This window comes from Molothrus aeneus, chromosome 2 (genome assembly GCF_037042795.1).
Source record: "Molothrus aeneus isolate 106 chromosome 2, BPBGC_Maene_1.0, whole genome shotgun sequence".
Taxonomy (NCBI): domain Eukaryota; kingdom Metazoa; phylum Chordata; class Aves; order Passeriformes; family Icteridae; genus Molothrus; species Molothrus aeneus.
Window position 1 is genome coordinate 42,679,913 of NC_089647.1, and position 20,654 is coordinate 42,700,566.

At 37.6% G+C, this 20,654-nt stretch overlaps 1 protein-coding gene across 1 annotated transcript in view; it reads left to right on the forward strand.

Annotated features, from left to right (window-relative positions):
• The window catches only part of ATM (ATM serine/threonine kinase), a 58,077-nt gene extending 38,897 nt beyond the window's left edge, over positions 1–19,180 (forward strand). Inside the window, exons 48-64 of the mRNA XM_066544771.1 lie at positions 976–1,143; positions 3,061–3,174; positions 4,519–4,736; positions 5,466–5,673; positions 6,316–6,429; positions 6,836–6,994; positions 8,140–8,278; positions 8,630–8,712; positions 9,960–10,100; positions 11,070–11,186; positions 12,368–12,517; positions 13,277–13,442; positions 14,641–14,727; positions 14,808–14,922; positions 16,506–16,569; positions 17,225–17,361; positions 17,471–19,180. Of these exons, the coding sequence (XP_066400868.1) occupies positions 976–1,143; positions 3,061–3,174; positions 4,519–4,736; positions 5,466–5,673; positions 6,316–6,429; positions 6,836–6,994; positions 8,140–8,278; positions 8,630–8,712; positions 9,960–10,100; positions 11,070–11,186; positions 12,368–12,517; positions 13,277–13,442; positions 14,641–14,727; positions 14,808–14,922; positions 16,506–16,569; positions 17,225–17,361; positions 17,471–17,654 (2,364 nt within the window). The 3' untranslated portion in view covers positions 17,655–19,180. The remainder of the gene's footprint in view (positions 1–975; positions 1,144–3,060; positions 3,175–4,518; positions 4,737–5,465; positions 5,674–6,315; positions 6,430–6,835; positions 6,995–8,139; positions 8,279–8,629; positions 8,713–9,959; positions 10,101–11,069; positions 11,187–12,367; positions 12,518–13,276; positions 13,443–14,640; positions 14,728–14,807; positions 14,923–16,505; positions 16,570–17,224; positions 17,362–17,470) is intronic.
• The last annotated feature ends 1,474 nt before the right edge of the window (positions 19,181–20,654 follow it).

The window sequence follows — 20,654 nt, forward strand, 5'->3', positions numbered from 1 at the left end:
GGATTTGCACTGTCAGTGGTTTTTTTAGTTGCTGATGCATTTAAGGCCCAGAGTCAGCCTTGGCTTGTTCTGGGTGGTGCATCTGGATCAGTAACTCCACAAGAATTTACAGAGCAACAGTATCCTCCAAGGAACTCTACAGAAAATAGTTCCAGCTAAATACAGAATCTGAAAAGGTGTTTAACACTTCACATATGCAAAAGTAAATTAAACTTTGATTTCACTATTCGCTATTTCACGCATCACTATTCATTTTATGAATTCATTTTAACTCTTTTTATGAATAGTGATGAAATCAGTAGAACAGCGCTGACTTTGATTTAATGAATTTGCAGAGGCACTTTATTCAGTGCCTCTGAAGCTGTTGGGGAGAATGATTTCAGATATTTTTGTCTCGTGCCTGCCCAGCCACCAGCCCTGTGGCAGTGGGTATTTAGTAAGAACCTCAACTTTGTTAAAAGCATAGTTTGCTCCTTGTGCTGTCACAGTCATACTAAGTAGTGAGGATGGTACTTTACCAGGTATATGTGTGAAAATGTAGGCATGCTAAAGAATTAGTATATGGTGGTGCCATTTTTGTAATTATTTTTCTATGGTCTGTAATTATGTATGTAATGCATGTAATAATGTAATAATAATTGCTAAGCTATAAGTCCATTAATTTGGTAGGTACTGATTATAGAATTTCTCGACCTCCAGTTTAAAATGTTAAACATAGACACTTTATTTTAGAGTTTGTGAGGTTTGATTCTATTCTATTCTTGTTGCAAATCAGGATTTTCTGCAAGTATATAGAAAAATAATTTCATATAGAAAAATAATTTCATATTTTTACTGCAAATAATTTTTTTATTTGGATGGGCAGATTATGCTGCACAAATAGAGAAAATGGAAGCAGAGTCTAAAAACAAAACTTGCTGTGAGATACAGATATTTTACTTAAAGAATTGTTCATTATTATTTTTTCAATTTCAGCTTCCGGAAAGAGCTATGTTTCAAATCAAACAACACAATCCAAATGGAAATGGAGTTTCTGAATGGCAACTTGAAGAAGCTCAGGTTTTCTGGGCTAAAAAGGAAGAGAGTCTTGCACTAAATATACTTAAAACAATGATAAAAAAATTAGATGCAGATTGGTTTCAGGTATGTGTTACATAATGTCTGAACTTATGGGAATTAAATTATTTAAGATCCTAATTCCACTCTCAGAAGTTTTCCTGTAGAAGAAAATTGAAAGCCCCTCTGCAATATTAAATACTAAATCTGCTTTGTACTCTCAAAATGTCTGAAAGCAAAAAAAACTGTGTTAGCAAATCTTGTTAGGAGTTTTCAAAGAGAGTCTGTAAGATTGGCAAGTGTAAGAATTCATTATTCATGGTCCAACACTAAACCATGTCCCTAAGCACCACATGTACATGTCTTTCATATCCCTTTTAAACAGGGATGGTGACTCCACCACTTCCTTGGGCAGCCTGTTCTAATGCTTGACAATCCTTTTAGTGATTAATATCCAATCTAAACCTCCCCTTGTGCAATTTGAGGCCATTTCCTCTTGTCCTACTGCTTGTAGCCTGAGAGAACAGACCAGCCCCACCTGGCTGCACCCTCCTGTCAGGCAGCTGCAGAGAGTGGTGAGGTCCCCCTGAGCCTCCTTTTCTCCAGGCTGAACACCCCCAGCTCCCTCAGCTGCTCCTCACAACACCTGTGCTCCAGAGCCTTCCCCAGCTCCGTTGCCCTTCCCTGGACACGCTCCAGCCCCTCAATGTCTCTCTTGCACTGAGGGGCCCAGAACTGAGCACAGCATTGGAGCTGTGGCCTCAGCAGTGCTGGCTACAGGGGGACGGTCACTGCCCTGCTCCTGCTGGCCACACCTGGCTGATCCAGGCCAGGATGCCATCGGCCTTCTTGGCCACCTGGGCACACTCTGGATCGTGCTCAGCTGCTGTTGATCAGCACCCCCGGTCCTTTTCTGCTGGGCAGCTTCACAACTGCCTGGAGTTGTTGTGAATTGTACTTACCTTATTGAACCTCATACAGTTGGCCTTGGCTCATAATGTCCAGCCTTTACAGATCCCTCGGGATGATGTTTGTTAAAATATGGTCTACAAATACTTGACTAGAACTTAATTGTATGTACCACTGTGGTAAAAAAGCCTTTATGTCCATACCTTTGCATTTACCTGTGGTGGCATTCTTTGAGAATTTCAAAGCCATTTGCTTTGAATCTATATATGTTCTTAAGGAATATCACTCTTCAGAAAAGCTGCATTATTTTGGGCCAAGTTCTCTGTACATACCAGGGCAAAATCAAGAGTTGTTGCTCTTGATTTTTGTAATCTCTCCATGAATCATGGAGAGGCCATGAGGCCCTCCAAAAATTTTGTCCTTCCTTACATTTACCCTGTCTATTTAAGGAGAATTTGTGATGTTCACATATATATTTCACAGTCAGTGTTGCCATCTTGGTCACATGGTCTGTCACATGTACCCTATATTAGAAGTATTTTGCAAACTTATCCTACTCTACAGTTAAAGCTGAACATCCAGTCTGGAGAAAAGCCCTTTGGAAACGTGCTCCATCATCTTCTCAAAACACTTATATCAAGTTTCCGTGTAGAAGTCTGTGGGAAGAATTTGATCATCACACAATGGTTATTGTGGTTCCTGACTGTTACCTACAGAATTGTCTATGGTACTTCAGACTAAATGGGGATATTTATAAAATACAATTCTGAAAACACGCTGTGAATGTTTAAAATTTTTATTACATTTTGTCATTGGTTTATTCTGCTTTCGATTGTTCAAACAGGTATTTTAAAATGTGCACTCTCCTTTTGCCTTACATAGAATGTGAATGTGATTTAAGGTTATTGACTACTCTAGATGTGGATGGAAAATGACTCTGTAGATGCATTATGTGTAATAGGCCTCAGTGATTGAATTCTATTCAGGGTTTAAAGGCTTTAGAAATTTCCTACCTCATATGTAAAAGATGTTTTTGTTTTATGCCTCCCTCTCTTTAATTTTTTTTTTCTAAAACTTGCTTTTTCAAAGGTCGAGACTGATCCTCACCTGAAATTGATGTATACAGAGTGCCTGAGGCTCTGTGGAACCTGGTTAGCTGAAACATGCTTGGAAAACCCTACAGTCATCATGCAGAAATACTTAGAAAAGGTGCATCCAGTCTTTGAAATGTACATTCTGTGAGATAATGCTGTGTTAAAATACAGTGTTAAAATGTCAAGTAGATTTCTCAGTGCAGTCTTTATTTTTCTGTATTGAAAATATAATTTCTTATATAAATATTATGGTTTCACATTGTATTGTGTAACATTGTCATCTTCTTAAATGTTCAGAAAATGGCTTTGTAGAAATCACAGTGAAATGTCTTTTATTGGCTCAGAAGTGCAGTGATTACAACTACTAGTCTAGTTTTCCTTTCCTGTTCCCTATCCCTACCTCTTCCTTCTCAGGACAGATTATTCACTCAACAGCTTTTTAGTACAGCATTGCATTTCCACAGAATCAATCAGGTTGGAAAACACCTCTGAGATGATGGAGTCCAACCTGTGACCCAACATCCCCATGCCAACCAGACCATGGCACTGAGTGCCATGTCCAGTCTTTCCTTAAGCTCCTCCAGGGATGGTGACTACAACACCTTCCTGGGCAGCCCACTCCAGTGTCTGATCACCTTTCCTGTGAAGAAATTCTTCCTAATATCCAACCTGAGCCTCCCCTGGTGCAGGTTAAGGTTATGTCCTCTTGTCCTACTGCTTGTTACCTGGGAGAAGAGCCTGACCTCCCACCTGGCTGCACCCTCCTTTCAGGCAGTTGTAGACAGTGATAAGGTCACCCCTGAGATGCTGCAAAGTCTTGGTCTAGTGTTTCAAAGTGCTGTATTTTTTTTTAACTTTTAGCCAGTAATAGAAATGTTTGTATTAATATTTGCCTGCTCTGCATGTCTTTATTTCACACTAATTTATGAAACTCAACATAGTTGCCTTTCTCTGTATGCTTTCTTCACTCTGATGATTTGAATCCATGACTTTCTTATATAATTTCCTTTACTTTTGGCACTTTTTGGACTGTCTTCCATTTTTTTTCTCACCAGCTTGTGATACAAGGCTATAAGACTGTTTTAAAACTTCATGCCTTGTTACTGTAAAAGATAAAAGCATGGAAAGTTCCTGTATTGCTATTAAAGCTATTTCATACAGGATAATATTTTTTGACTATTTGCACTGAAACATTTCTCAAAGATTAAATTCACTTAGGAGAAAAATATTCAGCCTGTTAGATTCATTTTGTATTCATATTTATTCTATCACAGGCAATATTAAATAATCTATTCAAGCAAATGACCCTGAGCAGGGAGGAAGTTGAACAAGATGAGTTCCAGAAGTCCCCTCCAGCCTCAACCATTCTGTTTTTCAGTGAGAATAGAGTTTCATCAAGTTTTATGCAGCACTATGTATCTGATTATTGATCTTACCATTATTGTAACTTCTCCTTTAGGCTGTGGAAATTGCTGCAAGCCACAGTGGAGACAGCAGTGATGAATTGAAGAAAGGAAAGATGAAGGCTTTCCTCTCCTTGGCTCGTTTCTCTGATAATCAGTACCAGCGGATTGAGAATTACATGAAATCCTCAGAGTTTGAAAATAAGCAGGCCTTGCTGAAGAAGGCCAAGGAGGAGGTTGGTCTCATCAGGGAGCGTAGGGTTCAGACCAACAGGTGAGCATTAAATGGAGACTGGGTACTCTGGAGCTGTCACAGGCTCCAGCTCTACTTTCTGGGCAACAGGTGCAGCGTAGGTCACATCCCTACAGCTGCATTTTCCCTTCTCCACAAAGCAGTGGCCAGATCCACAGTGCTTGTTGTGAATGGTTTCTGAACTGTGCCCGGACATGGGCTGGGCATGTGCTGGATAGTGTGGGCCAAAACTAAGCCAGGGACACAGTGTGGATGATAATGGCCTGGAATTCATGTGTATTCCCTGGATCTGTTCAGTTTATTTGACAAAAATGTTACATAATGTAAATAAATGAGTTGGCATTTTTCTCTATTTCACATTTAGTGAGAGAGTAGAATTAAATTTATTATAGAATTCTTAAAGATTTAGTAAGAGCAACTGCAAGTAAGCAGAAAATTATGAATTTCAGCTGCTGGAAACTGAAGTTTTTACAAAAATGGTCTGTACTGGGTATTCACATTTTTACCAATATTGAGATTAAATCAAGAAGACAGAAGACAGGAAGTTTACTTACAGCAGTGAGTCTGAGTGCACATACAGTAAAGGAGTAGATCCCACAATACAGTTTCTTAGTTGTTTATTTTACTGTGCCTGTACATACAGAACAACTTTAAAAATGTTAAAATAGTGAGAGACTTAGGGAATGCCTTGCAGTAAGTTGAGAAATTAAGGAATAATTTGTTGTTTAAACATGACATCTGCTCATATAGATACACAGTGAAGGTTCAGCGAGAACTGGAGCTGGATGAAGGGGCGATACAAGCCCTGACCGAGGACCGTAAACGCTTCTTGTGTAAAGCAGTGGAGAACTACATCAGCTGTTTACTAAGTGGAGAAGAACATGATATGTGGATATTCCGACTCTGTTCCCTGTGGCTTGAAAATTCTGGAGTTGACAGAGTCAATGAAATGATGAAGGTATATGTTTGCTCCATTTTTTTCCTAATGCTTTGGCAAATGAATATCCGTCTTCTCCTTTATTTCTAGAAGATGAATTATGTAGTTCCTTAACTTTTCCTGAAAACTTTCTTTTTTCAGTTGTCATTGCTTATCAGTTAGTTTTTCATCAGTGGGACCTGTAGTTCTCAATGCATTTTAATTCAACTTTAATCAGCATTTTAATTTGATAAGTCTGTATGGTTAAACATATCTCACGATCGTTTACTGTGGTCCCCTTGTTCTTCACATACCTTGGAATCTACCCATCTTCAACATCCTTAGGAACATTATTCTTGTTTATATTATATATACTTTCAGGTGAAAAGCTGTGAAAGGTAGAATAGAAAACAGTACTCCTATGAAGGAATTGCAACATTTAGGAGGCATGGGCCAAGATGATATGATACTCACTGAATTGCTGCTTGATCAGATAGGCCATGATAATTCTTAATTTTAATTATTATTATTATTATTATTATTATTATTATTATTATTATTATTATTATTATTATTATTATTATTATTATTATTATTATTATTATTATTATTATTATTGCAGTTTTTGTTAGTACAGCTAGTTTTGTTTAGTACAGCTCTCTAACTGAGTTTTCTCTCCTACAGAAAAATGCACAGAAGATCCCTTCATACAAGTTCTTGCCTCTGATGTACCAGCTGGCTGCTCGAATGGGAACTAAGATGATGGGTGGTTTAGGATTTCATGAAGTTCTGAATAATGTAATTTTTGCTTTTCTTATCTAAAGATACCTTGACTGGCTTGGTAGTGCCTACCTCTAAACAATATCTACCTTCCTCTGAGCAGTTACAGCTAAACAAGTTACATTGGTGATAAGGGTGTATTAAAAATGAGTGATGCCAAATCAGTACGGTGGGGGATTGGGGACTTCTTTAATTTCTTAACTTAAAAAATCAACTTTATTGATTTTCTTGTAATATCAGAGTAGTTTTATGCAGTTATAGAAATGTACTTTGAATGTTTTTTCAGTTGTGGAAAAGTATTACCTTTTATTTCATCTTAGGAACCTTAGAAGTTCAAAAGAAATAATAATGTTAATTAAGTATTGGGGTTTTTTTCCTCTTCTGTACTGTTTTCAATAATGGGATCTTTTTCTTTTGTTGGCAGCTATTGTCTCGAATTTCACTGGATCATCCACATCATACTTTGTTTATAATATTAGCTTTGGCTAATGCTAACAAAGATGAGCTCCTCACAAAACCAGATGCAATAAGAAGAAATAAGTTAATTAAAAATGCACCAAAAGAGATCTCCCAGCTTGATGTGGTGACTACAAAAACTTTTATTCTATTAATCACATTCAATCCTTTAATTTTGTTGAAAAATGAAAAAGCCCAAAACATGTAGAGGGGTGTTTTAGTATAGAGCTCATTAGCAGACTTTTGTTAAGAAGCAGTAAGAGGGAAACAGTACCTTTAATAATTAAAAAACCCCTTTTGTGCGTAAGTAGGTAATTATTATTGAAAGAAATCATTGCAGGGTTGAGGAAAATACGGATAATGTTTTGTGCCACAAATAGCCCTGATTATTGCAGACTCTTGTGATAAAAGTCCCTGATGTGTCATTCTGTAAAAAGGATTTTAGATGCAAGAAAGACTTGAGTGGCTTTATTGTTGAAAGTACATACTGAATTGGGCATTTTTTCTGCTTTGAGTGGTAATGTGTTCCATCTAAGCAGTTTGCCTTGTGCATCTTTTGATCCTTGTTAAAAGTCATGCTGATAGGTAATACTGACCTGTGGTTTCATGATAATGTTGGTTTTGCTTAATTTTTGTTTAACCTCTCTTTGGAATCATCCCACATCCAAAGTGTTGCCCCTTCTTTCCGCCATCATTGTAGGCCAGACATGGTTGGTTGTCATTCTCCTCTTACCCCCCACACTGATACATTTTTTTCACCACATTTTTATGTGGGTTTTTTTTTGGCCTTTCTCTCACATCTGTAGTTCTTTTGTGATTCCCCCACTTAGGGTTGGAATTATGCTAAAGTCTCTCAGAGCCAGGCACAGAAGGAATGCACGGACACGTTTCTGTCTTTTGCATACAAGATTTTTTTCTTCAGCGGGGAGGAAATAACAGAAGCAGGCAGATGGTGGAAGAACATCTAAAAATCTGTCTGTCCTTTTTTCTGAAGAACTTCTGCATGTCTTTTGCGCTTTGCCTGGACAGGTTTGCTCCCTCTCCATTGCCAATAATATTTTACATTACTCATTATCTCAGATCAGACAGCACAGAATTTTTTCTTATAATTATTTCAGATCATCTCACAAAGGGCTGTCCATTGCTGCAGTTTGCTCTGTTTTCATAGGACATATCTCAATTGTACTTAAATGACTGCATGTTATGATGCATCTCTAATATTAAAAAATATAGTTTACAAGATCTGATGTTTGTTTTCCTTGGGTTTTTTAGGACAGAATGGAAGCTGCCAGCACGATAATGAATATTGTAAGGAAAAGAAGAGCTCCTATGGTTAGAGACATGGAAGCACTTTGTGATGCTTACATCACATTAGCAAATTTAGATTGTACTCAGTGGAAATCTGAAAGAAGTAAGTCTTAGGAAAACTGGTTTTTGTTTTAATAATGAAGATAGGTTTTATTTTCTCAGATTGAAAAGTGTATTTTAAATACTGATGTTTAGTTAAAAGAGGTAGTAGCATTGTGTCCTATTTTTGATAGATATAGAATGTAGTCTGGATTAGAAGTCATAGTAATTACTTGCACTGTAGGGCTCAGACCCTTAGTATGAAATTCTAAAAATCACCAGTTGTCCTGTGGTCATCTTCATCAGCTCAGTAAAATATGCAGTGAGGTTTTGGGTCCGAAAAGCAATGTAAGCTGGGTTTTGTCAAATATTTTATAGCTCTGAATTTAAAAATATTAATTCCTCTTAATTACAGAAGGAATAAGTATTCCAGCTGACCAGCCAATCATTAAACTGAAGAACTTGGAGGATGTTGCTGTTCCTACCATGGAAATTAAGGTGACTGAAGTTGGAAAAATATGCATTATAATACCATCATCATAGAACCATCTTCAAGCTTTTGTAATGGCAGTCATCTCTTCATCCAATTCCCATGGTCTTTACAGGTCTGCCTATGGGGATACTTCCTTGTCAGGTGGGAGGTGCAGGCTGAGATGGTTTCCTTAGAAGACCATGATCCCCAGGCATTATGTGTGCTGGATAGTGCTTTATTGTACAAAGACAGTTTGCCACTGTTACCTCTGAGTAGTCTCTCATTATCCAAAGGTGATATCATAGTGAGCTCCCTAACTCACCCAGGGGATTTGGGAGTGGGAATCTCCTGTGTTGGTAGGCGCTAGCTCAGAGTTTCAGGGAGGCAACTGAATGTCACAGAAGGTGTGAGAATTAATAGGTGTGCCTCTTCTGCTGTTCCTGTGCTTTTACCATTCAGTAATGGGCAATGATCCATTCCCATTGGCTGGTTGGGTGCACGGGCACTCCCTCTTTGATACCACACACTCCACCTGGGAAACTGCAGTTTCAGAAGCATAGAGTTGCTTTTTTGACCAGCATATAAGTTGAAATGTTGCAAGGCCAGAATTCCTTGTGTTGAAATCCCTCAGGCTATATCTATAAAGCTGAATAAGTCAAGGGACTGCTTTAAGGTATTTGACTTCACAAACCAGAAGTTGCCACCCATGCTAAATATCATCTGTTTGTAGGGCTTCAGTTGGCCCCAGGTGTTGCTCCTTTGTACAACTGGATCATTCTTTTCTTTGCCTTCCTTCTCCTCCAGTACAGACTGACTGCAATGGCTGCAGCTCTGTGATGTAGCCTCCTGGGGCAGTGTTCCTCTGGGGCATGAGGATACAGGGGGTGGCTGAGGTATAGATCTTGTACCCTGTAGCAGGTTTGGCATTGAGATTTGGTCCTTAGATTAGTCTAAGCCTAACACTCCTCAGCTATATGTGAGCAGTTTTGTGGGACAGTGCTAGCTGGGACATTGTGTCACAGCTTGTTTAGTGGAAGTCTGTAGTACCACGTCCCCTCTACCAATGAGGTGAACAAGGAGGAATAAAAGAAAAAAATCCTTTGCTCAGCATATTTTCATAGCCTTTGTGGTATTATCTTTGTAGATGATGGAGTGCTCATATTAATATTTAGTATATAGTCTGCTAATGAGGCTTGCAAAGAACTTATTACTGCTTTGTCTGAGTGAAAGTGAGGTAATATTTACATTTATTTTAATGTATTTTTAATTTCAGGTGGATCCCACAGGACAATATGAAAATTTGGTGACAATAAGTTCATTCAAGCGAGAATTTCGTTTAGCAGGAGGCATAAATCTGCCTAAAATAATAGATTGTGTAGGATCAGATGGTAAAGAAAGGAGGCAGCTGGTTAAGGTGGGTTCTGTCGGTTGGAATGATATCTCAGAGACTTAGCATGCTGGAAATTTTTTTTTAAGTTCTCCTGTCAGTTTTCTCATGTATCACTTCTGTACCATGAGCAGATTTTTCACACTTCACTGTCAGTTTCCTTAGTTGAGGAATGCTTTAATAAACGAAATTGTGAAGTATTAATAAGTAATATAATATAAATAATAAGTAATTATATTAAATATATTTGTAATTATTTTTTCAGCAGTGCATGTAATTAATATCTAGAAGCTTACCTGACAACTACCAGACTTGCCTGGTCATGTCTCAGCTGGTGACCTGAAGTGTTCTGTAAATAAGAACCATCAACATATTGTGTTAAATACTTCCTTTCTTCTTCCACATATAAAAAAGTATTTGCAATTCAGAGACAATCAAAAGCTTGCACATAGAAGTAAAGATCTCTAAAAAAATTTATTTCTTCTCAGACTCAGCTGATTTCATTCTCTCTTAGAACACAAACATTGGGCAGTTGCTGGGAGAATTCTATTTTGCTGCTAAGTATGGGTTAGTTTTGAAAGCTTTAAAGAGAAGCATGAATCACTACATCTGCATCCAGCAATCAGAACTGCAGTGCCAGCTGATGCTGCTTCACCTATGTGCTGGCTTGCTAAATAATGGTGAATCAAATACCTGTTTTTAAAAAGAGAACCATAAGACATTTAGGTTGATAGAAACCTGAATCAAACAACATCTGTCAAAAAAAAAAAAAGTGATGATTTAAGTTAATGGTGGTTCTGTTTAAGCAGCTGAGCACTAACAGAAAACCAAATACATACAAAAAAAAGCAACTGTTAATTATATTTAATTGCAAGTGACTGTTGTGGAAAAGTAACTTGTGTTTTGTGCAATTTTTAAAATAATTTCTTTTACTTGCTGAGCAAGAAATGGATGCTGAGAAGTGTTTTTCAACTGCTTTTTCTGTTTATGCTGAAGGGGCGTGATGACCTGAGACAAGATGCTGTCATGCAACAAGTTTTCCAGATGTGCAATACATTGCTCCAGCAAAACACTGAAACAAGAAAGAGGAAATTAAACATCCGAAGATACAAGGTAACCCCGAACACTAAATTTTCTCTGTGGCAGTAGAGAAATAAAGCATATTTTCCTCTTCTCCTCTTTTTAACCCAAATGCAATATAAAAGGATTTTTATTTATGGGCTATTAAAATAGTCACTGTGCCTTCAGGTATGGAATAAACAATATATTTATTACAATTTAATTTTTTTCAAATCATTAAAATAAATTTATTGATGCCTAATATATATTTAAATACTCTTCAAAGATTTCTTTATATGAACTTTTAATTGAAAAGAAATTAGGTAATACACTGTCATTAAACTGTAAGTTCCTAGTCATTAAACTTGAACATACAAGTTTGTTTATGAATTCTCATTAATTTGCCTTGTGATATTCCTTAATTAATAATTAATTCCAGTCTTGCAACATTCCTTACAAATAAATTCAGAAGTCCCATCTAGGATCTTTCATGCAGAATTTGAACTGTATTTTTTTGGAATTGTGAATACAATTCCAAATCTTATTGGAATCAGAACTGGGAATAGGAATTGGAATTGGGAGTAAGAATTGCAGTAAATTCTTATTGTGAATGCAGAAAGTGTATTTAAACAGGAACTTTTTGCTTCCTCCCTTAATGTACTTGGCATTATAATAATAGCTGTGAAGGTGACCTCCGAATAAGTACTCTCAAAGTATAAGCTCTTCTCTTTGACAAATAAGAAATGTGCACTCTGGAATCTCTAAAGGTGCTTATCTGAATTGCTAGTGTGATTTTAAGAATTCTCAGGTGGAGTTAAAGTCACTTTTTTTTAACAATTTTCAAGTAAGACTCGGGTTTCTATGTGTGTTAAAATGAGTGACAGCAGGGAAAAATAGAATGGGTGAGAAAAATAGAATTGTGAGATATAGAGACTTCCATAAGAAAAGAAAATTGAAGGAAACAGGCAGTAGCTAATTATTACAGGTCTAGTGGAAGGTTCACTGGGCTAGGAAAAAATTGCAATTATTAGGTGAAAACATTTGTGTGGATTTTTATATATGTATACATGTGTATTTAGAAGATATATTGAGGTGTCAGCTGCATGGTTTGGCCTTCTTTGTCTTTTTAAACAAGCAGAAATGTGCACCCATGCTCTGCAGGGTGTGTATTCATAGTTGAGTGTGTATAGCCGTCCCTCATGTATAATCTCCCCTCTGTGGTTTTGCTTTTCCAGGTGGTTCCCCTTTCCCAGAGAAGTGGAGTTCTGGAGTGGTGCTCAGGAACAATTCCCATTGGAGAGTTCCTTGTGAATGCTGAAGAAGGAGCTCACAAGAGATACAGGCCAAAGGATTACTCCAGTTATCAATGTCATAAAATAATTCTGGTGAGTCCAAATAACTTAAAAAAACAAAACAAAAAGAAAGCTGATTCATAATATTTACTGGGGGGAGGGGGGTGGAATTTACAGAGAACTACGTACTATACCTTTGGTATATCTAATAATGAATGTGACCAGTGGCATGGAATGAATAGATATTCAAACTTTTAGTTCAGTTCCACAGATCATAAGTTTATGATTTTAAGTTTATGATCATAAGTTTATGATAAGTTTTCTCACCATAAGTTTACAAAATTGCAGTCAAGTATAGCTGTTACTTAATATACCCATGATTGTGCAAGAATCTATTTCCTTTCAAATGGCTATAGTAGTAACAGGATAAAAGTGTATTTTTATGCTTGGTGAAGCATTTGCATGGGAATGAGTGAGGATGACTTTCTCACAGTGACATGAGGCCATCAGATAAGCAGAGGTGTCAGAACAGAGTGCAAAGAAAGGAAGTGTCTCCCATCAAGATCCATTTATCTCCACATGCCTATAAAATACATGCACCTGCTGCATCAAGGAAATAGGAGTGGTTTTTCCCCATGTTTTTAGCCTCTGAATTGTGTATAAAAATAGAATTGTTTAGTTAGACAGATAGTTAGAGGCATTAATAATTGCTGCAAAAAATGACAATAATTCTTAGCTCAGAAAGAGAAAGAAGTGATAACAGCATTTGATGGAGGGGAGGTGGATAGAAAGGAAGGAAAACTTCATTTCCTTCTGAAGCAATTGGGTAAAATATTTCTTATGTGTTTAAAGGATGCCCAAAAGAAACATTCTGAAGAGAAATACAGAATCTTCATGGAAGTCTGTGAGAATTTTCAACCTGTGTTCCGGTATTTCTGTATGGAGAAATTCCTGGACCCAGCTGTGTGGTTTGAAAAGCGATTGGCATACACTCGCAGTGTGGCTACATCTTCTATAGGTATTGGATTAATTACAGTGGCTTTTTAGGTTACACAACCTAAGAGTTTCTACCATTTCAGACATAGTGGCTGTCCTGCTTTTGGCACATGTCAAAAAAGGCATAGTAGGGGGCAAAAAAGGCCAGCAAGAACATCAGCATTATTTTTGTAATTAAGATTTCTAATTTGTTCCTCCACACCCCCATTTTTGCTGCAGAAGGAAGAATGAAATTCTGCTCCTCTTTGTTTATATAGTGGTTTGTTTTCTTAGATTCTGGTACTTTGGGTTTTTTAGCCTGATTTTATTTCTGTTGTTTTGGTTTAAAATTTATTCATTTCATATGTAGCCTCTGATGCTTTAGCTGAATTGAAAAGCTCAATCTTTTACTGTCTTTGTACTGGCATTATTATCCATGGCTGAAATGGTTATTTAAGCTTGGTTATTAAGCCTTTGTTTTCCCTGTCATAATAAAGAAAAAGAAGTACTTAAATGTAAGTACTGTGGATTTTTTTCTGGATGACTCAGTTCTGTACTGAGTCTCTGGAAGACATTTGTTAGTAGATCTCAGAAATTGTAGTAGATCCCATTTTAGACGGTAACATGTTTGTGCACTCCCTTTTTACTAAAAAAAAAAGGTAAATCTGCAGTTTAGTACAATTCAGAGGAAAGATTTTTGTAGGAAATACTACTGCTGTCATGTCCATCAGCTAATAAAAACAGTAAAAGGTGTAAATTGCAGTAAGGGAGATGTAGTTTGGAGGTTTTCTACATTTAAGGACAGTAAAGCACTGACATAGGCTTACATGAAAGATCTTATAATTTGGATCACTGGAGATTTTTAAAACTGACTTGGACAACAGTCATTTTGTTGAGGGGGTTGCTAATGTTAGTAATAATAAAAAAACCCTGATTTTATTATGCAGTTGCTTTTAATTTTTAAATTTTTTTGAAAGATGTAATATTATTTGATAATCTTTGATCTACAAGTAGAAATGGGGAAGAAACTTGTGGAGCAGATAAAACAATGCACATTTGTATGAGAATAAACTTTTTGCAATTTCATTCAGTCAGCATTTTCTTTTTTGGATTTGTGAAATGCTATTTGCTCTTTCCTTAGTCAACACTATATATGGGACAAGAAATATTCTCACAGTAATCTTTCTTAAGCTTTCTGTGGTTTTTATGACATGGTTCCAGCACTTACATTTTTGTTTCAGTTGGCTACATTCTTGGACTTGGAGACAGACATGTTCAGAATATCTTGATAGATGAACAAACAGCAGAACTGGTGCATATAGATCTGGGTAAGTAGGACAGCAAGAGAACCTTAAATTTTGTTTACTTTAACTTTTTTTAAAAAAACATTTATTTTCCATTCATTTAGGGGTTGCTTTTGAGCAAGGCAAAATCCTTCCCACACCAGAGACTGTTCCATTTAGGCTAACCAGGGACATTGTGGATGGAATGGGCATCACCGGTGTGGAAGGGGTCTTCAGGAGGTGAGTGCTCCTGAACTGCACAGGGTTTAGGAGGCAGCAGAGTACTTCCAGCTTTTTGATTGTCACATGTTAAATAGTTCTGATGCTTGAGAGGGGACTCAGATTTCTGCTGGTAACACCCAAACCTAAATACTGACCTTTAACTCCTATGTTTGTATTTATATAACCAGCTGCAAGCTCATTTTTGTTGCTCAGTGTTTCATACTGTTCACTTGCCAATGGGTTAATGTCACCCTCTTGTGGAATTCAGGGAGGGCTCATTGTTTCCAAAGGCTCCACAGCTAAATGTTGATTCAGAATGATTTTTTTTCCTTCAGAACTATGTATTTCTTTCACAGCTATACTATATATTTGGAGCTGTTAAATGTCTTTGAACCAATTTGTTTTGACTCTAATTTCTGTTTAGTTTATGTATGTAATGAACCAATTTGTTTTGACTCTAATTTCTGTTTAGTTTATGTATGTAATTTGGAGTATTTTTCCCTTTTGGATCACATATTTTATATTACTTTGTAAGTGCAAAATCTAAATCCCATAATAGATCTGGACTGCAAAACAGAAGAATCCTAAATGAGTTGAGTTTCAGTCAACCTCCATCCTACCTGCTGTGAATGACCCAAGGGATTCCTAAATAGCAGGATATTTCTCATTCCAGACTTGGATGATGTTTGTGAAGTAACGCTTGCAATCCCCAAATTTCATGTCTTTAAAAAAATCACATGGTGTAGGTGTTGTCTTTCTAAGGCAGCAATTAAGGCTAATAAGTAGTTCCTAGTACACCTTTGTCCCATGAAGGAGGAGTCACTGCTGGTTCTGGTCGAAAGATGATGCTGTCAAACTCACAGTTTGGTATCACTTCCGAAACCATGATACAGAAAAACTTGACTTGTTGGGCTCCAGCTGAAGTAAATGAGTATCAAAGGCACTGGTGCAGATGCTGTTTCTGCCTCAGCCAGCCTGATTTGTACTTAACAGTTCAGGTGTCAGTGGTAAACAGGCCCTTGGCTGTGAATGTGTTCAGTTAACTTTGGTGTGTGTGTCCTCATCCTGAGGTAGACAGATGCCAAACCCTTTCACAGGAGTCCCTGTCTCATAGGATAGCTTGGCATGCCTTCCAGGAGCTTAGTTTGCTTGGGAGTGAATGCAGGTAACCACTTCTGTACCAAAACTTATTGGGAAGATTTCAGAAACTGCTCATTTCATGGAAAACAGCCCTACCAAGATTCTCCAGTTCCAGAGCACCCTAGCACATGTTTTCATCCAGCCAAACAATGCTGCCATTGTGGCACACCCTAATAGGCAGTATTAACTCAGTGGTTAATCCTGCATATCAAAATATTCCAGACAGTGAAGCAGGTCATCCCTTTCCACAGAGAAATAATAATCAGTGAACTACACAGTCTTCTCTTGGTTTTACGTGTCTAAATTTCTCTTTTTTTCCCCCTCAGGTGAAAATACCAGAAAGGTTAACTCCTATGTTAGAAATTACACTTTAAGTAGAGCACAAATATCCATTATTTAAATTACAAAAATACCATTTCATTTTACCAAAATAACCTAAAATACTGTAAAATATTTTCTAGATGCTGTGAGAAAACAATGGCTGTTATGAGAAATTCTCAAGAAGCTTTGTTGACTATTGTAGAGGTAAGCATTTTTTCTTGCCTTTGGATAGTAACCTGCCAGAATGTCTTCAGTTTCTTGTCTTTGTATGCATCACTGTACCAAATACTCATTTAGAGTGTTTTGTACTGAATTAGAACATAATGGTGTTGGTCAGATTTGTTAATTCATGTAATCTATGATAAAGTTGTAACCAGTTTGCATTTTTTATGGAAACTGTTTCCTTCCAGCAGTTCTTCCTCTTGAACACCTACATGCTTCTAGCCATAGTGCAACCTTCCCAACAGGAGTAATACTGATTCAATTTAATCCTCTTTGCATAAGTTACAAAGAAGAGAATGAAACTGATTTTTGAAAGCAGGTTATACTGTGCATTAAAAGCTAATGATTCTTTTGAGTGCCTAGCAGTGTATTAAAAAATTCACTGCTGAGATGGCACTCATGGCAAAACTGTATGAAGTATGAACAACACAAATACCTGCAAGTGCCCAGAGGCAGTTTTGTTGGATAATTTACTAACCAATTTAGCCCAATTCTATTGATTAAAAAAAAAATAAAACCAAACCAAAACACTCACCCTCCTAATATTGTGGTTAGTGTGAGCATTTCCAATAGTGCTAGGGCACTGAACTAGCTGAATTAACAGCTGAAATTAAAAAGAGGTTTATTTACTGTGTAGGTGCTGCTCTATGATCCTCTTTTCGACTGGACCATGAACCCCTTGAAAGCTTTATATTTGCAGCAGAGGCCAGAGGATGAGGCTGACATGAGCTCTACACTTGGTACTGACCCGCAGGAACCTAAAAGAAAAGCCAGGTGCAAGATCTTTTCTTACCCTCCTCTTCCTGCACTGTTGCCTTGCTTTATGGTTTTCTCATTGGATGTTGTTCATGTTGCACCTCTTTTTCTTTTTTTATTCTGCCAGCAGTGATGACCAGAGTTTTAACAAGGTGGCTGAGCGTGTTCTGATGAGACTTCAGGAGAAGCTGAAAGGTGTTGAGGAGGGAACAGTGCTCAGTGTGGGAGGGCAGGTGAACCTCCTCATCCAACAGGCCATGGACCCTAAAAATCTGAGCCGTCTCTTTCCCGGATGGAAACCCTGGGTGTGACTTGGAAGGATCCAGCACGCTTTTAGAAGAAACCTATTTTTTTGCACCAAGTGTTCTAACATTTCAAACTGATATTTCACAAAATTTATATCTAGAGCAACCATGATGCCTTATCCATTTTAGCACTTGGTGGATGGTTCGGGGTTGTTTTTCAATAACCTGTTACTGAGAAACATTTTTGATTCTGCTTAGCTTCATCCTACAGTCTAAACCACCAAGCACTGCTTTGATGTTCCTTGTGACCCACAAGGACTTTGCTTGGGCAGACTGGATGTGTTGTGTTCTTAAAACATGAGATTCATCACTGCTGTGTATCTGCTAAAATGCAGGATTCTGATATCTTGTAGTGACTGTGTAAAATGGATGATCCAAAAAAGAGGGTTCATGATATAACCACCTAAACTACATTTCCAAAAGGGGGTCATACTTTAATTTCATAGTGAAGGAAAAGAAAACCAGAGAACCTCATGTGTAATGAATCAAGGGGTTTTGGGATTGGGGTTTTTTAAGCTTAGTTAAATGGACATTTCTGTATATAAATGACAACTTTAGGTCAAATAAAATATGCTGCTTTTTTTTTTCTGTTGTAAATTAAATTATGCTGGTACTTTATATTATTCTAATAGTACAAAACAATAAAAAATATTTAGCTTTTGTTGCTCTGACTTCCTTGACAAGACATATTGATCATACAATGAAACTTAGCATATTGGAAATGCCTGTAAAAAAAAAACTGTCACTGTATTTGCAGTAAACACCTCTCAGAAACACTGAAGTTGTATTCTGAGCACAAAAATCTCATTCTGAGTGCATGTGGTTTTACAGAAGACATTGCTCCTTCTTAAAAGTAAAAAATCAGGTAGTCAGTGAATATGGATAAATAGAGAATCCATTCAAATAATGGTCTAACTTGCATAGTTAATAAATCTTCCCAAAGCATCTTTATATTTCAAATTAGGAATAAAGACTGGTGTACCCTTACATTATCTTAGCTTACATTTCATACAATATTGTTTTTACAGCAGTATAAATGAAGAACTCCTGTTCCAATCAGCATTTAATGTGGTTTTATTTGTACAGTGTTCCCACAACTTTTATGCTATAAGATATTGTCTATATGGCAAAATGAGTCTTTTGTAGTGTGTTTTCATGCAGTTGACATAAATTTCTGTTGATCCTTGTAACCAAAAGCGCATCCTGGCTTTTTTTGTGGGGAGGAAATACTGTCCAATGATCTGTTTGTTCTCTGAAAATTAAACTAACAGACAGAGCCCATGCTCTTTGTGTGAAATTTAAAGGACACTTAGGAAAGGGAGAAATGTCCTATCAAGCAATGGCAGGTAGGAAAGGACTGAACAAAAAGTCCTTTAAGTATTTTTCTTCACCAGAGACTGTCCTGGAGTGACCTATAATGTTAGTGTATTCCATATCTATCTACACCCAAAAATTGTTACTGTCTCTTATTAATCATTGTAGTATTTTTGTACATTATATCATCAGTAAACGGAGAGCAGATCCTGCTTTTATGTGATTTTTTTTTCCATCTGGATACAGATCTTTTAGATTCTCATCAGTTGTTAACTCTTCCATACAAACCCAGCTTTGCCTCCACGTACACTTTCCCCAAACTACCTCTGTCTGTAGTAGGGAGTCTTTCAGATTTCCCATAGAGATCCTGATTTCTAGAAGACCAAATGTTTAGTTGTAGGTGTTTCTCAAGTCACTGCAGAGAAAACAGTGGCTTGGGAAACTCTATCCAAAAAGTGCTCTGTACAGAGCAGACTATATAAAATAAACAACTAGTAAAGCAGTTGTGCTTCTCATGACTCACCTGGAACGTCCAGACACCTTCCAGTCATTGTACCCCTGAGCTCACCTTTGCCTGGACACTACTGTTGGATTTGGGCCCATCAAGCCAAAGGAAAACCTGAAATTACATAGTTGTACAATAGCTGAAGCTTGTGGTGTGCACATTCTTCAGCATACCTTCCCAAGCCACTGTTCTCTCAAGGGAATTTAACTTCATGCATTTTATCAACACAACCAGTCATTGTTAGACAGGGAGTTACATTTTTTTCTTCAAGTCTCCAGCCCTGCTTCCAAGCCCTTAAACATGCCATGGAAGTTCTGGATATCACTTATCAATAATCAAGATGTTTTGCCTAAATGAGTACCTCTCATGGGCAGCTCCCCAAACAAACGTTTTCATGGAGGAGAGACTCTTGGAGTGCCCTGCTGTGTTCAGACAGCTGGCACATCAGGACTAGACCAGTACTCCTTGGTTAAGATTTTCATTTCACAAAGTTTGCCAAGATACCTGAAATAGCTCACACATTAAATAAGCCTTTAATTGGAAAGTAACATCACCTTACTCAAAAACTAAAAGTCAGTTACTCTAATCAGACATAAAAAAGGAAGCAATGTCCGACCAACCTTGCTTAATATCTCTTACCCTGTCTTCACATTGGTTTGCATTTCCTTTTCCCCCCAGACTCTCTGCACTCACAGCCCAATGTATATAAACACTGTTGAGCCAAACCCCAGGCAGTGCTATCCACTGTCCCTTTTGCACCGTTTTTGAAACAAGCTCTCTGACAAACCAAAGCTGAGAAAAAGCCAAGTGCTGCTGCTTGAAGCTGAGCCCATAAAGTGGGTGATGACTGAGTAGTGTGGGGCATCAGGGGTCCAGCTTACTTGACCCATGGCCCTTGTGCTCCCTCACCCCTTTGGTATTGAGCAATTAAGGCAAAGACTTCAGTTAAGCAAAATCCAAGGTGAACTCCATGGTTCTTTAGGGCTCAGGGCTGATGCTGCAGACAAGCCCCGTGGTTTGGCTTCATCTTCCCTAGAAGCAATACTGACTGTGACAAAACATCCCCTCACAACATCCTGTCCTGAGGAACTTCTGTGTTGTGAACTGCCAGAAGTGAAGCACACAGCCTGGGACAGGGAGAGAGAACAATCACAGTTCGGAGGGGATTACTTCACAGGCAAAATGTA